This window comes from Pipistrellus kuhlii, unplaced genomic scaffold (assembly GCF_014108245.1).
Source record: "Pipistrellus kuhlii isolate mPipKuh1 unplaced genomic scaffold, mPipKuh1.p scaffold_m20_p_8, whole genome shotgun sequence".
In the NCBI taxonomy this organism is placed as follows: domain Eukaryota; kingdom Metazoa; phylum Chordata; class Mammalia; order Chiroptera; family Vespertilionidae; genus Pipistrellus; species Pipistrellus kuhlii.
The window spans coordinates 34,724,678-34,741,663 of record NW_023425584.1 but is presented as its reverse complement, the minus strand read 5'-3'; the positions used below and the strand labels follow the sequence as shown (position 1 = coordinate 34,741,663).

General features: G+C 37.7%; 1 protein-coding gene across 17 annotated transcripts in view; it reads right to left on the bottom strand.

Moving 5' to 3' along the window:
* Positions 1-16,986, bottom strand: part of KIAA1109 (KIAA1109 ortholog) — a 146,539-nt gene that overhangs the window by 44,737 nt on the left and 84,816 nt on the right. For 16 of the 17 annotated variants that reach the window (XM_045576666.1, XM_036425243.2, XM_036425250.2 and 13 more), the window contains 7 exons: positions 13,080-13,786; positions 12,138-12,383; positions 11,331-11,424; positions 8,496-8,546; positions 6,386-6,592; positions 3,963-4,201; positions 218-462 (listed from right to left, as the gene is read on the bottom strand). In XM_045576666.1, coding sequence (XP_045432622.1) covers positions 218-462; positions 3,963-4,201; positions 6,386-6,592; positions 8,496-8,546; positions 11,331-11,424; positions 12,138-12,383; positions 13,080-13,786 — 1,789 coding nt within the window. The remainder of the gene's footprint in view (positions 1-217; positions 463-3,962; positions 4,202-6,385; positions 6,593-8,495; positions 8,547-11,330; positions 11,425-12,137; positions 12,384-13,079; positions 13,787-16,986) is intronic. The other variant, XM_036425237.2, reaches the window with a different exon arrangement.

Here is a 16,986-nt window from a genome sequence, read left to right as displayed (position 1 = left end):
AAAAAAAATGCTTCAGTTAACCTATAGACTATAGAGGGACATATACAACATGCACATGCACACACATACACATACCAGATTCAGTACAGAATTCTGTCGAATTAAATGGTTTAATAATTTGTTTTAAAAGTTTGGATCTCTACATATTTTGTTTGATACACCTAAAACTTGAAGGCTTCTAATTACCAAGAGTAAGAAAATTAAAAAGTAAACTTACTTCTGCCACACAACGTAGGTAATTTCCCTGTAAAAAGTACCCTTGTTTCGAAGGCAGTTCATCTATACTCCACACCTGATCTGAATAACTATCATGCTCTTCCATGATGTATTTCCCAGACATAGTAACAGGAGGCAGATTAAGACTGGCAGAAGGAGGAATAGTTGACATATCTGTGGCAGAAACTTTTGAAGTAAAACGCAACCTGTGATTTGGCAGCTCAAATGTAAACCTAGTCTGTGCACCTGTAAGAAAAAAGAAACGTTATTGCTTGTTTGTTCAGGTGCTCATTCACCCATTCATTCCTTACTTTGTTCAAAAATGGTGCCTAAGGAAAATTATATACATATCCCAAAACCTATATTGCTGGAAGATATGGGAAAGATATTTAAATATGCTTATATTTCCTATCTTTTCAATATATGTATGGTTACTATAAAGAGTCAGTCAGTAAGTATTATTAAGCTAGCAAAAATTATTTATTAAGCCTACTAGGTACCCAACATTGTGTTAGGTGCTAGAAAAAAATACAATGTTCTTTCATAGAAGGCAAAAAGGAAAGAGATTACCCTTATTACAGAAGAGTTATAACAAATAGCTGCAGCCGAAACCGGTTTGGCTCAGTGGTAGAGCGTTGGTCTGCGGACTGAGGGGTCTCGGGTTCGATTCCGGTCAAGGGCATGTGCATTGGTTGCAGGCACATCCCCGGTGGGGGGTGTGCGGGGGGCAGCTGGTCGATGTTTCTCTCTCATCAACATTTCTGGCTCTCTAACTCTCTCCCTTCCTCCTCTCTGTGGAATATCAATAAAATATATTTTTAAAAAAATAGGTGCAAGAAAAATGAATTTAGTAGAGCCGAAACCAGTTTGGCTCAGTGGATAGTGCGAAGGTCTGTGGACTGAAAGGCATGTTCATTGGTTGTGGGCACATCCCTGGTAGGGAGTGTGCAGGAGGCAGCTGGTTGATGTTTCTCATCGATGGTTCTAGCCCTCTATCCCTCTCCCTTCCTCTCTGTAAAAAAATCAATAAAATATATATATTTTTAAAAAGAAGTAGTAGACACCTTATGAAAATCAAGCTTTATCACTGTCACATGTACTGTGTAACATATACCCACGTGCTCCTTTCCAACCAACCAAGTCTACTGATAGTGTTTTGTACATTACCAATTCTCTCCACTCAAACAGCATTAAACAGACTATTTTCCATACATATATAGGTATATAAATATATATGCTTGACAAATGGATTATAAAATGTGTATGAAGGAGCACAAACCAAAAATAACCAACACAACTCCTAAACAAGGAAAAGCCAGGGTATCAATGTGATATTGGTAAAATAGGGCAATGAAACATAACAGAGAACTCTGAAATAGATACCACATACATAAACACTTAATAAATGACAGAACTGGATTATATACCACTTGGGGGAAAAACAGATTAGTCGATACATGATGGTGAGATAACTGGTTATGCATTCTACTCCAGACACCAAATTAAAGAAAAGTAATAATCATTTCCATATAGATTAAGAAGTATATAAAAAGTAAACCTTTAAAACATTTGCTAAAAAATATAGAATATTTTCTGATCCTGGGAGGAAAAGAATTTCTTTAAGAAATATAGATAGAGCCCGGCTGGTGTGGTTCAGTTGGTTCAGATAGTCCCATGTACCAAGAGGTCACCAATTCTATTCCAGGTCAGGACACATGCTGAGGGGGAAGATGGTGGAAGGGGGGCTGCAGGCTGGATCCACAGTACAGAACATGCAGGAGGCAGCTGATGGATATTTTGCTCTCATTAAATGTTTCTCCCACTCTCCTTCCCTCCCTCCCTCCTTTCCTTTCTTCCTCCTTCCTTACCTCCCTCCTTCACTTCTCCTCTCTAAAAATCAATGGAAAAAATACTCTTGGGTGAGGATTTAAAAAAAACAATTTAAAAATGCACATGATAGAGGAAAATATTGGTAAATTCATTGACAATAAAATATCTATTGATCAAAAGACAACTCAAAGTGAAATGATAACCCTATGACTGGGTGACAATATATATTAAACATATAAGAGCTAAGATTTTAATATCAAAATATATAAAGAATTACTGTGAATCTAGAAAAATACAAATGACTCAATGTTAAAATGGGCAAGAAAAAACAATGCGAACCATCAACAGGAATTTCATGTGAGAAAACATATAAGGGCCTCTTAATAATATAAAAAAACTTTCATTAGTAATTGCAGAAATATAAATTAAAACTACAATGAAGTACTATTTCACATTTACTAGAGATGCAAAAATTTAGGAGTATTGACAGAATATGGAATAAAAGGCACTCTCATCTCAGCTGGTGGGAGAGTAAATACTGGCAGGCACAAGCACTTTGGAAAAGGTTTGTATTTCCCAATGAGGTGAAGAGGCATTTATCCCAGTCTTGCTGTCCACTCCCAATAACCACCTTTGAGAAACTGTACACCAGGACATGTATATGAGAACAACTGTAATATCAATGTTGTAAAATGGCCAAAGGTCCATCAATAACAAAATGGATAAATAAATTGCGATATAATCACTTAATGAACTACTACTATATGTCAGTTTGATGAACTTCAAACAAAATGTATAGCAAAAACAAAATTCCAAGTTAAAAGATATGTTAGTGGGAGGCTTCCATGTAAATTAAGTTCAAAACAGGCAACAGCAAATAAACTTTAAATCATTTATGAGTATATACATGTGCGGTAGAAAAGTGCCGTATTTTTCGGACCATAAGACGCACCGGACCATAAGACGCACCAGTTTTTAGAGAAGGAAAATGAAGAAAAAAAGATTCTGAAACAAATAGTGTCCTAAAATATTTTATGTGCATTAAAACCCAACATCACAGTCATAAACACATGTAATCAACCCTGTAAAGTAAACAGCAGCATTTAGAACCATTTTAGAGCCAGGCAAGCACACAGAGACCACACAGAGACGGGCAAGTAAAAAAACTTTTTTTTTACAGTATATGTGTAGGCTATATTTGGACCATAAGACGCAGGGACTTTTTCCCCCCACTTCTGGGGGGGAAAAAGTGTGTCTTATGGTCCGAAAAATACGGTAAAAGTCAGGGAACACAAATTCATGACAGTAGTTATCCCCTGAGCAGCCATGGGATTGTTATCTGGTAGTGATAATCCTTGAAAGAGCCTTGTATTTTCTAATTCTTAGATGTGTAACAGACTGATGAGTTCACAGTTCTTTATTATTCTTTAAACTGTGTATATAATTTAAACTTATTTATGATACATTTCAGGATAAAAATATAACAGCAAAGCATTTTTGGTCAGGATATATGAGGATCACAAAATCTTATAGAAGTAGCTGTTTTGAAGAAGTCAAATAATCTCTAATTTCAGCTAAAGGCGCCTCATTTGAACATAAACCACATTGATCAGGCAATAGGAAACTGACAGATGTAGAAATTTATTCAACTTAAGTTTAACTGGAGAATTGGCCTTCACAGTTCAATAAGTCTAAAGAGTTCATATGAAAGTAGAATACATGTTGGCCATCAAGGGAGGTGTATTGATAGCTGTTACTTGACTGAGGAATATTATTAATGAAATTTAAGTGTTCTGATTAAAATTATTTAAATTTTCATATAGTATCTATAAAACCAAATATATCTTTTCATCAAACAATTGCTAATTATAAAACCAATACTACATTCTGAGACAGAATTTGGAAGCAGATGCTACCTGTCATCCCATGGCTCCGCATCCTACCCATCTTGTACTCAGCCCGCAGGGAAGGCAGCAGCGCAGCTCCAATGGCAATGCCATCCAACATGGTGCTGAACTTCAGGACCAGAGGCTTCTTTTCTAAGCCTTCCGGCAGCTGAGGAAATTCATTTGTTTCAATGGGGGTCTGATTAACACTTGTTGGAGTTTTTTCAGAAGGTAGGGGAGTTGCAACATCTTCTTTTACAGGCTGTGAGCTACAAAGCAAAAAATAATAACTTTTAAGAAACACAATGGCTACCATTTTCTTGTATAAAATTATTGGAGTTCTTAATAAAAGTAGCAAAAATATACATAAACAGATGTTTTATTTCTAATTTCAGCCCATATTAAGACTTTCTAGAAATAGCCATTAAAAATGATGATCCAGAAAAGCAAAGAAAAAGAAGTAATCACAATATAAACTGGAATGCTATAACACCAAGACCATTCATATCATCAATGTAAAACTAACTGGACTTCAGATTCGGGTTTGCTTGCTTCCAAATTCCATGACTTTAGCATTGTGTACTCTACTGTTGCTTGTAAGACTGTTACTACTGTGGCCTACTATTGCTACCATCCTATCTAATAAAAGAATAATATGCATATTGACCATTACTCCAACACACAAGATGACTGCCCCCATGTGGTCAAAGATCCTGCCCCCATGTGGACACAAGATGGCCACCACAAGATAGCCAGCAGGGGAGGACAGTGGGGAGTGACCAGGCCTGCAAGGGAGGGCAATGGGGGCTATCAACCCTGCAGGGGAGGGCAGTTAGGGGTGACCAGGCTGGCAGAGGAGGAAACTGGGGGCAAACAGGCTGGCAGGGGAGCAGTTAAACATCAATCAGGCTGGCATGGGAGTGGTTAGGGAGTGATCAGGCTGGCAGGTAGAAGCGGTTAGGGGCAATCAGGAAGGCAGGAAGGCGAGCAGTTGGGGGCCAGCAGTCCTGGATTGACAGAGGGATGTCTGGTAGAATTGGGCCTAAACGGGCAGTCGGACATCCCTCGAAGGGTCCCAGATTGGAGAGGGTGCAGGCTGGGCTGAAGGACACACACACACACACACCACCTCCCGTGCATGAATTTTGTACACTGGGCCTCTAGTTATTATAATAATAACAATAATAACACCAACAGCCACAACAATTGAATACTTATATGTGTCAGGTACTGTTTTCAGTGCTTTGTGTGTTTTATATCATTTACTCATTGATCTCACAAAGCCCTTTGAGCGGATACTATTATCTACACTTTGTAAAGGAGAAAATATGGCCAGAAAGTGGTGAAACCAGGATTTGAACTCATTCAGTTTGACTATAGAGTTTGATTTTCTAACTATTACACTTTCAGGGCAATATATTCTAATAAGGAAAAATTCTTTAGAGTATTTTATTTATTTTTTTAAATATATTTTTATTGATTTCAGAGAGGAAGGGAGAGGTATAGAGATAGAAACATCAAGATGAGAAGGAGTCATTGACTGGCTGCCTCCTGCACACCCCCAACAGGGGATCAAGCCTGCAACCCAGGCACGTGCCCTTGACTGAAATTGAACCTAGGACCCTTCACTCTGCAGGCTGATGCTCTATCCATTGAGCAGAACCAGCTAGGATCCTTAGAGTATTTTAAACTAAGGTTTATGTGACATAATCTGGATTCCATATTCCACTGACAGGAGAAACATTCATATTATTACTATTTAGTCGACTTTAGATAGAAATGAGTATTATATCAGAATTAAAGATCTAGACAGAACAACTGAAAAAGCTGTCCATTGCTTTTGGACACCACCAAAAATAAATAAACAAACAAACAAACAAACAAAACACACTAATAATAAGAACTTATTTTTATCTTTTACTTATCATATTTTTATTAGTTTTTCATTAATTATAGCTTTGGAGACCAGTAATACAGACCCATGAATAAGGGCTCCAGACAAAGGGAATAAAGGGTAACATGCCAAAGTCCAAATTAGTGCCTTTTAAAACATTTGTGTGGCATGATCACACACTACCTTGAACCATGTACAATTACTTTATAGGAAAGACAGCACAAAACCATGAATGGGACATAAATGGGCACTGAAATTTTTGAAATCTATTCAGTCAAATTTCTATGAGTTAAGAATAAACAAGAATTGATACATTCCTAGAATTTGTCAATTTACTCTTTAGTAGTACCTCTTATGCTGCTCTTAAGCTTTGTTAATGCCACAGGGGACACTGACAATGGCACCTGTGACATATGATATCCAGTACTACCTACCATCACATTTGATTACTTTCCACCTGTCCCAGTGTCTATCATGGTCAATACTCAGTCTTCCTTAACACTGCTGTTCACACAGCAAAGAACTGTAGAGAACGACAAAGCTTGACGGAATAACTTACAGTGTAGAAGGTTGTCTGATGAGGTCTGAGATCTGCTTCGACAGCTGGTGAGAACTCCGAACCATCATGCTATGTAAGGTGGCAGGGTGCTGTGGAATGTTGATGCTGATTGCTCCGACTTTGAACACGGCAGCATTGTTTGTCTTCAATCCTCGCTGGGCACTGTAAAGGGCCTGGGACTTGGCAATACTGCATTTCACTACAGTTCTAGCAACAGGAAAGGAGGGCTATTAAAATATAGTCAAGTAAAGATAAATTTTGAAAAGTAGTAATTCTGAGAACAAGACAAATGCTTTTAAGTTGCTCATTGAACTAAACACATTAAGATTTTTTCCCCCCTGTGTTTAAATCATGCATTAAAGAAATAAGTATTCTATAAATATTGAAATACATTTATTTTATAATGTTTGCTAGATACAACAAATATTCTATTTTAATACAGACTTTATAGAAGGACATATGTCTGGGATCTTGTGTAAGTAAAAGCATGAAACACTGACACATTACATACATGCAACACAAAATTCCATTTTCACTTTTTTTCTCTCCATTCAGAACTCCACTATTCTCCAATTTATTTTAGGATATATACAACCAATAAGAAAGCATAAACACTAAATATGAAAAGATAAAAATGCAATATATTTCTTAAAATCTAAACATTAATAACAACCTAATATATTAAAATATACTAAGAGAAATTAACAGGAAAAAAGAAATTAACTTGGATTTTCTATTTTTAGTGAGTAACAAAGAAATGACAAAAGTCCAATTCACAACAAGTAACTACTACTTATTTAAAAACTGCTACGCTTTACTGATATAGACATAAAGCAGAGATATTCTTTCTCTTGATCTCTTGTGCTTTCTTTCCCATGATTAGAACAGTACCCTGAATGTGATAAGCACTCACTGAATCTTGTGAAATGAATGAGCAGAAAAAAGTACAGCAGAAGAATGGCTCTCAACACAGCAACTATGGAATTACACAGATAGCATGTGACAGGTCACATGTGCAGAAACCATGACAAAGCAGTCTTTGACATACAATGGAAAGGTGCCTGTCAATGAACTGCAACAGAAAGGCCCAGATAGTAAAAAGATGCCTTCTAACATAAATGCTATCTTTCAAATGAGCAAATGATTCTTGAAAAATAAATAGATTTAGCAAAGCACTCAGTGGTAAAAAGAAAACAATAAATCCTCTTCAGCTACTATGATTTACTAGTAGTTGTTTTTTTTTCAATACCTATTAAGATGGCATTAACATGGAAGAGTGATTTCTAGAAAACAATAATTTCTCTAATTTAAAATTAGTGAATTTATTCTTTTTTAGTACTTCTAATTGGCTGATAAAGAGATCACATTAATCTCAACAAAGGGCTGGTAGTTGATATTATGTCTATGTCCTGTTATCAATATGCAATGAAATAAATCTCACCAAGTATGATAATCTTACCAGCATGGAACTTAAATATATTCAGCATATTCAAAGTTTATAGAACATGACTAAAGAAATAACCAATGCTAAGTAACACATTAATTTGTCACAGTATAAGACTCGTGATATAGCACTCAATAAGCTCACTACTACAAAATATCAGATATACATGAGTCAAATCAAGGCACTCTAAATACAGAACCATATATAGAAAAGTCATATATAAATCTGTCAACAGAGCAATAAACGCTCCTCATCTTAAAACAGGACCATAGGTTGAGATGTGTAGGTATTTTCAATGTTAGTTTTAATAATTATTTTTGCAATTAGTGAAAAATCTTTTGCAAAGTGAAACACTTTGGCTTCTACTGCCCCATCAAACATTAACAAGGATATGTGATGATATAAATTTTGACAGTAATATGTCTAAAAAAAGCACAAGCAACACACACCTACAGTGCTACAATCTTTCCACAACAAAGCAAAAAAGGTAGCCGTTACCTGTGTGTTCGCTGAATAGCAGTAATCTTTAATCTACAAAAGGGTGTATGTTAAAACTACAAAATAATAACTACATACATACATTCACAGCCATGCAGATAACATTATGCTTAAAACTATTCAGTGCTACGTTAATCACAAAGCCCATGAAAAAGAATAATGACATACAAAAACTCTTGTTTGGCTGTGCTTGTAGGAGATGTAGGAAAATCCTCCAGTCTACAGATGAAGATTCAAGAGCAAGCAGGAAACAAAAAGGAAGCAGATAAGCATTCGTGCATAAATCAGTTACAACATGACCCATCATCTGGAAAGCTTTCTTATTTCCCACTTTTACAATTTTCCTTCAAAGAACCTTTTAAACTACTTTTTTAGTTCTGTTGCCTTTTCTTTGAAATTGGAAATAAAAAGCCAAAGAATAAGTCCAGGAATACTTAGCACTACTAGAATCTAGCAGTGAATAATAACTTTTATTTTTCAAATATAAAAGTTAAGAAATTTTTCTTACGGGGTGTGTGTGTGTTGTTGTTGTTGTTGTTGTTTTTCCAAAAGGCAAAAATAAAAAATCAACTATATAATACTTAGAAAGTCTGTTTGATAAACATGCTTCTGCAAGTTTAGAGACTATTTATGCCCTTCTCTTAAAAGCTAATAAAAATGATGGAGACAAGGGATCCAATCGGGCAGTAAATAAAACACATAGGACATGTAAAGAAATTTGTTTTACTTTCTGAATAGATTGGTGAGCCTGGTACTTTAAATTTCATCAACAGGAGATGTGGAGCCCAAGATCTGTGAAAACTGTCTACAGAAGCAGCAAAGCAAGGTACCAGAAGGAAAGCTTTTCTTTGAAATTGGAAATAAATTTCTTCCTTCTTACTGTACCATGTGAAACATTTTAGGCAAACACTTTAATCTTTCTGAATCTTAATTTATTGTTCCCTAAAGGGGATAAAACCTTCCCTAGGTCACGGAATTGTGAAATAATCTCTGAGGCTCCACAGTAGGTGCTTCTTAAGATAATAGTTGTTACATGAGAGCCTCTCTCCCACAGTGAATGATGAGGAAAGATTTTGTCTCTCCCAACTACTGGATTTCCTGATCTTTCAAAAGACTTAAAAAATACAAACTGGACCATTCAGGCAGCTAAAATAAAATATGTTCTTTTTCATTCCAAGGTTTCAAGTCCAAATTCTCCAGCAAGACTTACACATCTATTTCAGGAAATATTCCCCCCAGACAGCTATCACATTATCCATGTTAAAAATGTTATTAATAGACCTGTAACTAGTCAATCTATGACTAATGTTTAATATTTACAATGCTGAACTAAATCCCATATTTAGTCAGTATTTAACATGATAGAGGCTTTTTAGGACCATTGTAAGACATATATAACTAGTTATAACCTTAAAAGCAAATTCTCAAAATCTGACCTAAGCACATTTTGTAATTGTAACACAGAACTGCTCATTGAAAGGAATTTAGGAATGAAGGTCTATAATCCCAAATTGTATGAACCAAGTAAGTGGTTTAATGTAGTGATAATAGATGAATAATCTGAATATCATGTATAAAGGTAATAATTCTAAACAGATCCAAGAATAGAACTTATAAGGAAAAGAACAGTCAAAAGAAAAGTGATATGGAATGTCATCCTATATAATAAAAGCCTAACATGCTAAGTGTCTGGTTGATCAGTCATCTATTCAACCAAAGTATAATGTGCTAATGATATGCTAAGGCTGCTCAACCACTTGCTATGACACTGATCTTTCAAAAGACTTAAAAAATACAAACTGGACCATTCAGGCAGCTATGCCCCCTGGTCCTGGGACATCACTACATCAGTCGGACCAGGGGGCATACAGTCGACGGGTCAACCAGTCACTATGATGTGCACTGACCATCAGGGGGCAGATGCTCTGAAAAGTAGGTTAGCTTACTACTGGGGTCTAGCTGATTGGGAATGAGTGAGATGGGCCAGATATGCCCTGGAGCTCTCCCATGTTCCCTCCCTAGCTGGCCAACCTTCCACATCCCTCCCCATTCTGACCGTGGGTGGGTGGGTGGGAAGTAACCAACCAAAGACCATCCTATATAATAAAAGGATAATATCCAAATCAACTGAATGATGGAATGACTAGTGGCTATGACACACACTGACCACCAGGGACAGACATTCAATGCAGGAGCTGCCCCCTGGTGGTCAGTGCACTCTCACAGGGGGAACGCCACTCAGCCAGAAGCCCAGCTTACAGCTGGCGAGCGCAGCCACGGTGGTGGGAGCCTCTCCCACCTCCGTGGCAACAATAAGAATGTCTGACTGCCACTCTGGGCAGTGGGCCTAAGCCATCAGTTGAACATCCCCCAAGGTTTCCTGAACTGTAAGAGGGCACAGGCTGGGCTGAGGGAAACTCCCCCCCCACCCCCCCACCCACTGAGTAGGTGAGGCGGGGTGTGTGTAAACATTAAGTATACAAATTTCATGCACCGGGCCTCTAGTAGTCACTATAAGAAGCTTACCCTATACTATTAGAAGGGTCTCCTAGGCATTCAGTAAAACTGTTAAAATGCAAAAATGGCAAAAGGAAGTTTTAAAATCAACATGAATATGGTTAATGATTGCTTAACATAAAACTGAGAGTCTATGTCCTTTGACTACAATTTTGTTTTATTTAACTATTTGAATTGTACCAGCTTTTGCATCTTACATGTTTAACCAAAATTTACACTGTATCATTTTTCTTGATGCATAATCTTACAATGTCCCAGGAGTCTACTTTTAAAGAGGGGTGAAGGAGGTAGTAAAACTACTTTCAGAAAGGTAAAAATCACTTTTCTAAAACATTTCATTGTGTAATATTCTTAATGACAGAAATCAGAATATCTGAAACATTATGTATATAAATTTCAAAATTCAGCAGGTGTGGGATTTAGCCAGTGAATTTTAAGTTTCCTATAAACTAAAACAAATTTAAGAATAAAAATCAATACACTTACTGTATATTTGGTGTGATCCCTTCAAGCAGCACAATATTAACCCCACCAATATGCGCAGTGGCACATGTCTCAGTCATCTTTTGATGTAAAACATCTTAAAATGTGATGAAAAATAATTATATGAATTATAATTACACTTCATATTAAATTTGCAGTTTACTCATACATTCAGTGACAAAAGATAATTTTAATGTTACATAAAATTTAAACTATATTTTGAAACTACTTTTTAAAATTTCCTTGAAGTTTTATTTCTGTGTTCATGTATACATGTAAGTATTATTATATGTTAAAATTGGAATAATGCTAAATATTCAGTTTAACATGTCAATCATGCAGTACAGAGCCTTGAAAGCCTAATGACATTTTAAATCTCAGAAGTAATACTTAGTGCAGAACATTTGGAAATTTTTATAAAACAAAAATAGGGGGAGAAAAAAAATACTACATAAACTGCTGGAGCTGGTTTGGCTCAGTGGTAGAGCGTCGGTCTGCGGACTGAAGGGTCCTGGGTTCGATTTTGGTCAAGGGCATGTACCTTGGTTGCGGGCACATCCCCGGTGGGAGGTGTGCAAGAGGCAGCTGGTCGATGTTTCTCTCTCATCGACGTTTCTAGCTCTCTATCTCTCTCCTTTCCTCTCTGTAAGAAATCAATAAAAATATATTTAAAAAAAAAAACAAAAACCTACATAAACTATTTCTCTGATTTACCTGGAAGTTTGATTTTCTAGACCAACTGCCAAGCAGGAATTGGGGAGATGGGGTCAGTTCTCAGAAAAGCATCAGCAGTATGGGAATGTGCCATACCTTTCATCTTCTCCTTCAGTGTGAAGCTGCCATGAATCCTCTTCAGCTCGGACTCCATGGTGAGTCCACCAATGTCCGCCTCCAGGTGTGTGCGGTTCACCATGCCGATCCCAAACACGATCAGGGTGACATGCTGGGGTTCCGCTGTCACCAAGCTGCGCTTCCTCTGTGTCTTTGTCACACTGTTATTGTCCTGTTCATTCTCAAACACCACTTTACAGGTTGGCTCTGTTGGGCTCCGAACGCCTTCATGCGTAAACAGAAACACACTTTAGACATGAAAGCTGCGGAATGAAAGGACACTCCAAACATTGCCTTATTTCTCTTTCCTTCCTTTTCCTGACCAGCTCTCCTCCTCCTTTTCCCTACCAAAATGACTTTTAACGTATTTCCACATCTTCCCTTGGCCACACTGAAAGCAGTTATTGACAGCAGGTGTCTGTGGCTCTACCAGAGCACCCTGCATAAGGTTAGAGAGGTGGGAAATGGGGGCACAGGGTGTCTATTCTCTCCTGACCGCCAACTTCTGTGCATCTCAATTATCCACTTATGACATGAAGAAAACATCATGAGCTCTAACTAGTTTGGCTCAGTGGATAGAGCATCATCCTGGGGACCAAAGAGTCCTGGGATTGATTCTGGTCAGGGGCATGTACCTTGGTTGCAGGCTCCTCCCTGAACCAGACCCTGGTCAGGGCATGCACAAAAGGCAACCAATGGATGTTTCTCTCTCACAACGATATTTCTGTCTTTCCCTCTCTCTTCCATTCTCTCTAAAAGATCAATGGAGAAATATTCTCAGGTGAAGAGGAAGGAAGGAAGGACGGAAGGAAAGAAGGAAGGAAGGAAGGCAGGCAGGCAGGCATCATGAACCACCTGCTGCCCTTCTTAGTATGTGTGCAATTCCAAACAGCAATTTAAAAAATATGAAATATCAATTACCTGCTGGTCCAAATGCATCTGAAGATTTTTCCAATATTCCTGTTGGATCAGAGATGAGAGAATAGAAGTTCAGCAGTTTGTACATATTCTGCCAGCACTCGGCGGAGGGCTCACTCTGCTCTGACACGGTGATGGAGTCAGAGTCATCCATGGGGATGGCCATGTGATCCACCACGTCCTTGGAGCCTTTCCTAGACACTTTGGAAGTTCTTCTCTCAGATCTTCCCAATGAGTTTTTGTTTCGAGATTCCTTTTTGTTATTTTCAGGGTTGGTCCGTTTGTTCTTTGCATTATTTACTCTGGTGCCACCGTTAAGACTTCCTCTGGAACTGCGGCTGAAGTCAGAGGAGCGGAAATCCCGATGTTTTCTGGTTCTAAAGGTAGGTGTTGGCGAAGCTGAGCCAGCTGTGTATCTGCTCAGTTTAATGTCAGTCTGAGTCGCTTTGATATCATCTATCATTGTACTGAACTGATGAATGAGACGAACCAGAGCCATGTCCACGTGCTGGCTTATAGACTGACAGGAAATGGTGAAGTTGCAGTGGAAGGTGTTGTAGTAACGCTTGTTAAGATCATGGAAAGAAAGAGCATTGGTGGAGTTCTGAGGGGTGCACACAGACTTTTCCATCATGACTGCACTGATACTAAAGGTTTCCAACATTAATGCTGGTTTGAACTCAAGTGGAGGAAGATTCACATGGCCTTGCCTAAAAATGTGAAAATAAAATGACAAGGTTTTTATTTCCTCTTTTCTAGAATTGTACAATCTTTATTTACTTATTTACAAAATAATACCCAAGATAATATATGTTTACAAGTCATTTAAATACTTTTCAGCATGAAATCAAGTAGTTTACTTTTTCCACTAAGCCAACTTTTTATAAGTTAACCAGTCAAAATTAGCCTTATGTTAATGATTTCAGTGAAGAGATAAAACAATTTTTGCTGCCAACAATGGTACAATGCACTAATGATTCCAACGTAAAGGGATTTGTTATCATAGTTTAAATAACACCAGTTCCCCAACAACATGGTTCAAAATCTTAACCAAAATTTACTGTGAACAATTGCATAAAGCACAAACTTGCTGTAGCTCTTCAGTTCATGAGTCACTACATAAATAACAGACAGGCATCGTGATCAGTGACCAATCAGATCACTTGGTCAAAGTCTGTCAGTGATTGGTCAATGCACATTTGTTATGCATTCACCCAGACAGGGAAGCATATAGTGTGCTGTCTCCTTGTGACATTAAAAAAAAGATAATGATAATCGAGCAGGGAAATGGACAGCAAGGATGAAAATGTACAATAGCAATTAAACAAAAAAATTATAAGGCTGGCAGTGAAATTCAGTTAAATGAAAATGGAGCTATAGAAGAAACAGTTGATCGATGTTGCCACTTCGCTATTCTATTGTATAAACTAAATATACAGCCAAAGGAGCACAGGGAAGTCACACTTATTGGCATGAAGAGGATACTGACTGCAACAAAAAGGATGAAGACAACCAGGAGGAAGTGATTCTGGCAAAAAATCAAACAGTAAAAGGAACTTGTGATGATGCTACATGACATTAAAATGCAAAAGATAAAATGTTGGAAACTGGTCAGTACTTAGTTGAAGTAGGACATTTTTCCAAGGCACAGAAAAGGTGCTCATTCTTTTTTGTGAGTCATAGGACAAAAGGCAAGAACTATTCAAACCACTCTTTGATGAGTTTTACAGAAAAAAATTCAATTTCAAAATATTTTCAATCACAATGTACTAAATATTAGTTTTACTATATTTTTCATTTTCTACATATTTATAATAAATAGTAAGAAAGACTAATTTTTTGACATTTTATAAGATCAAAAACCAAAAGTTATCCTAATAATAATTAAGGTTTTTAGCTTGAACAGTCATTGGTTGGTACCACACAATGTGAAAAACAAGGACTTTCTTCTATTTAATAGGAAAAAAAATGCAACTGTAACATTCCTGTGTGATTAGAAAATCCTCAGATATTTAAACCTAAAACAACTAAAAGAAGGCTTTATTTATATATACAGAATTGTTATGAAATTTTTAAAAGCCAATTTTGTTAAATTATTTAAAATTTTAAGTATAGTATTTCAAATGAAAAATATACTTAACTTAGCTCTATGTTAGGTAGATGTGCATTTTACTTTTAATTTACCTTGCAAAAGCACAAACTGGATGAAACCAAGCATGTCACAAACAACCTTATGTCAGAAAGGCTAACTGTGTCCATATTTTATTATTCACATACACTTTGGCAAAATCTGCCCAAAGTAAAACTCATGTTCTCAAAATATTAGACAAATCTTATTAGTAGGCATATTATAAACAGTGAAGAAACTAAAGAACCATCCGTGACAATAAAGAATGATAGTAAAGGATGGTTCTTAACTCTCTCCACGCTACATTTGGCATTGCTGTGTCTTTGTTTCTGTTGGCTAGACTCTGTATGACCTCTATTCTGTTCCTAATAAAAAATTCCACCTGCAACAAGTCAACTCAAAAAGGAGGCCAGGAATAAATTCTAAATAAAATGTACAAAATTACAATCCATAAGATCATAAAAATTTAACTAGTGCAACAGTAAATAAATTCTAGGTATCTACATCACCACATGTATGTGGCTCACTCTTATGGATGCGCTAACATGGTTCAAAAAAGAGGCTTAAAAATAGGCCTCGTGGGGAGATCCAAGATGGCTGCGCCCAGGTGAACACCTAGCCGCAGCCGCACACAACAATTTCAATAAAATACAACTAAAATATAAAACAGACATTGCCCAGAACTACAGGAAGGTTAACTGACTGGAAATTCTACAGCGAGAAGCAAGGAGAAAACCAGAAGGAGGCGCGGAGGAGCTGGAAAAGCCCAAGGTACGGAGACGCAGCAGGCGGAGAGGAGGGAGGCTGAGTGCCTGGCGGGCGTTCCCTAGCGGAAAGGAGATAAAACTCCGACTGTGCTGGGCCCCCGACTGCTCTGAACCCCAGTTCTAGGTCAGACCCCGGGGACTCAGGCTCAGCCATAGGGAGCCGGGCTGTAAGGCAGAACCCTGGGGAGAGGCGAAAGGAGGTCCCGGAAGCACGCACACTGCACGCAGAGAGGGACAGTCTGCTGTGCCGCGGGATTGCCCTGACGGGAAGGAGACTGGGGCTCCAGACTGCTCTAAACGCCACCTCCAACTCCACTTCCAACTGAACTGAACCCCAATACCGGGCTCATTGACTGTTTGGCAGCAGGCGAAAATAAAGGGCACCTTTCTCTCAAAGGCACCGGCAGCAGCGAGCACTGAAGGACCCGCATAGGGCGGGGCTGACGGAAGCCAAAGCTGCAGGCTCCACCCTGAAACCCCTTCCCATCTGTAACTGCGAAATGAGACAACAAAATAGATCACAAATGAAAGAAATGGAGGACAAAAAAGCGTCTGGATATAGAGTTCAAATCTATGCTTACAAGGTTTTTCAAGAATTTCCTAGAAAAGATGGATAAGGCCTATGAGGATATGAAAAGAGATCAACTAGAATTAATAAGGAGTCAACAAGAAATGATAAGGGATCAACAAGAAATAAAGAATACATTGTCTGAAATAAAAAATATTTTAGAGTCCTAAAAACAGAAGGGAAGATCGCAAGAATCAAGTCAAAGATTTGGAACATAAAGAGCCAGAAGACACTCCTCACAGAAGCTAGAAGGCAAGAGAATTCAGAAAATGTAATGTAAGATAATGTAAGAAACCTCTGGGACAACTTCAAGCGAACCAACATCAGAATTATGGGGGTCCCAGAAGATGAGAGAGAACAAGATATCAAAAACATACTGAAAGAAATAGTGATAGAAAACTTCCCCCACCTGGTGAAAGAATTAGACTTACAAGTCCAGGAAGCGCA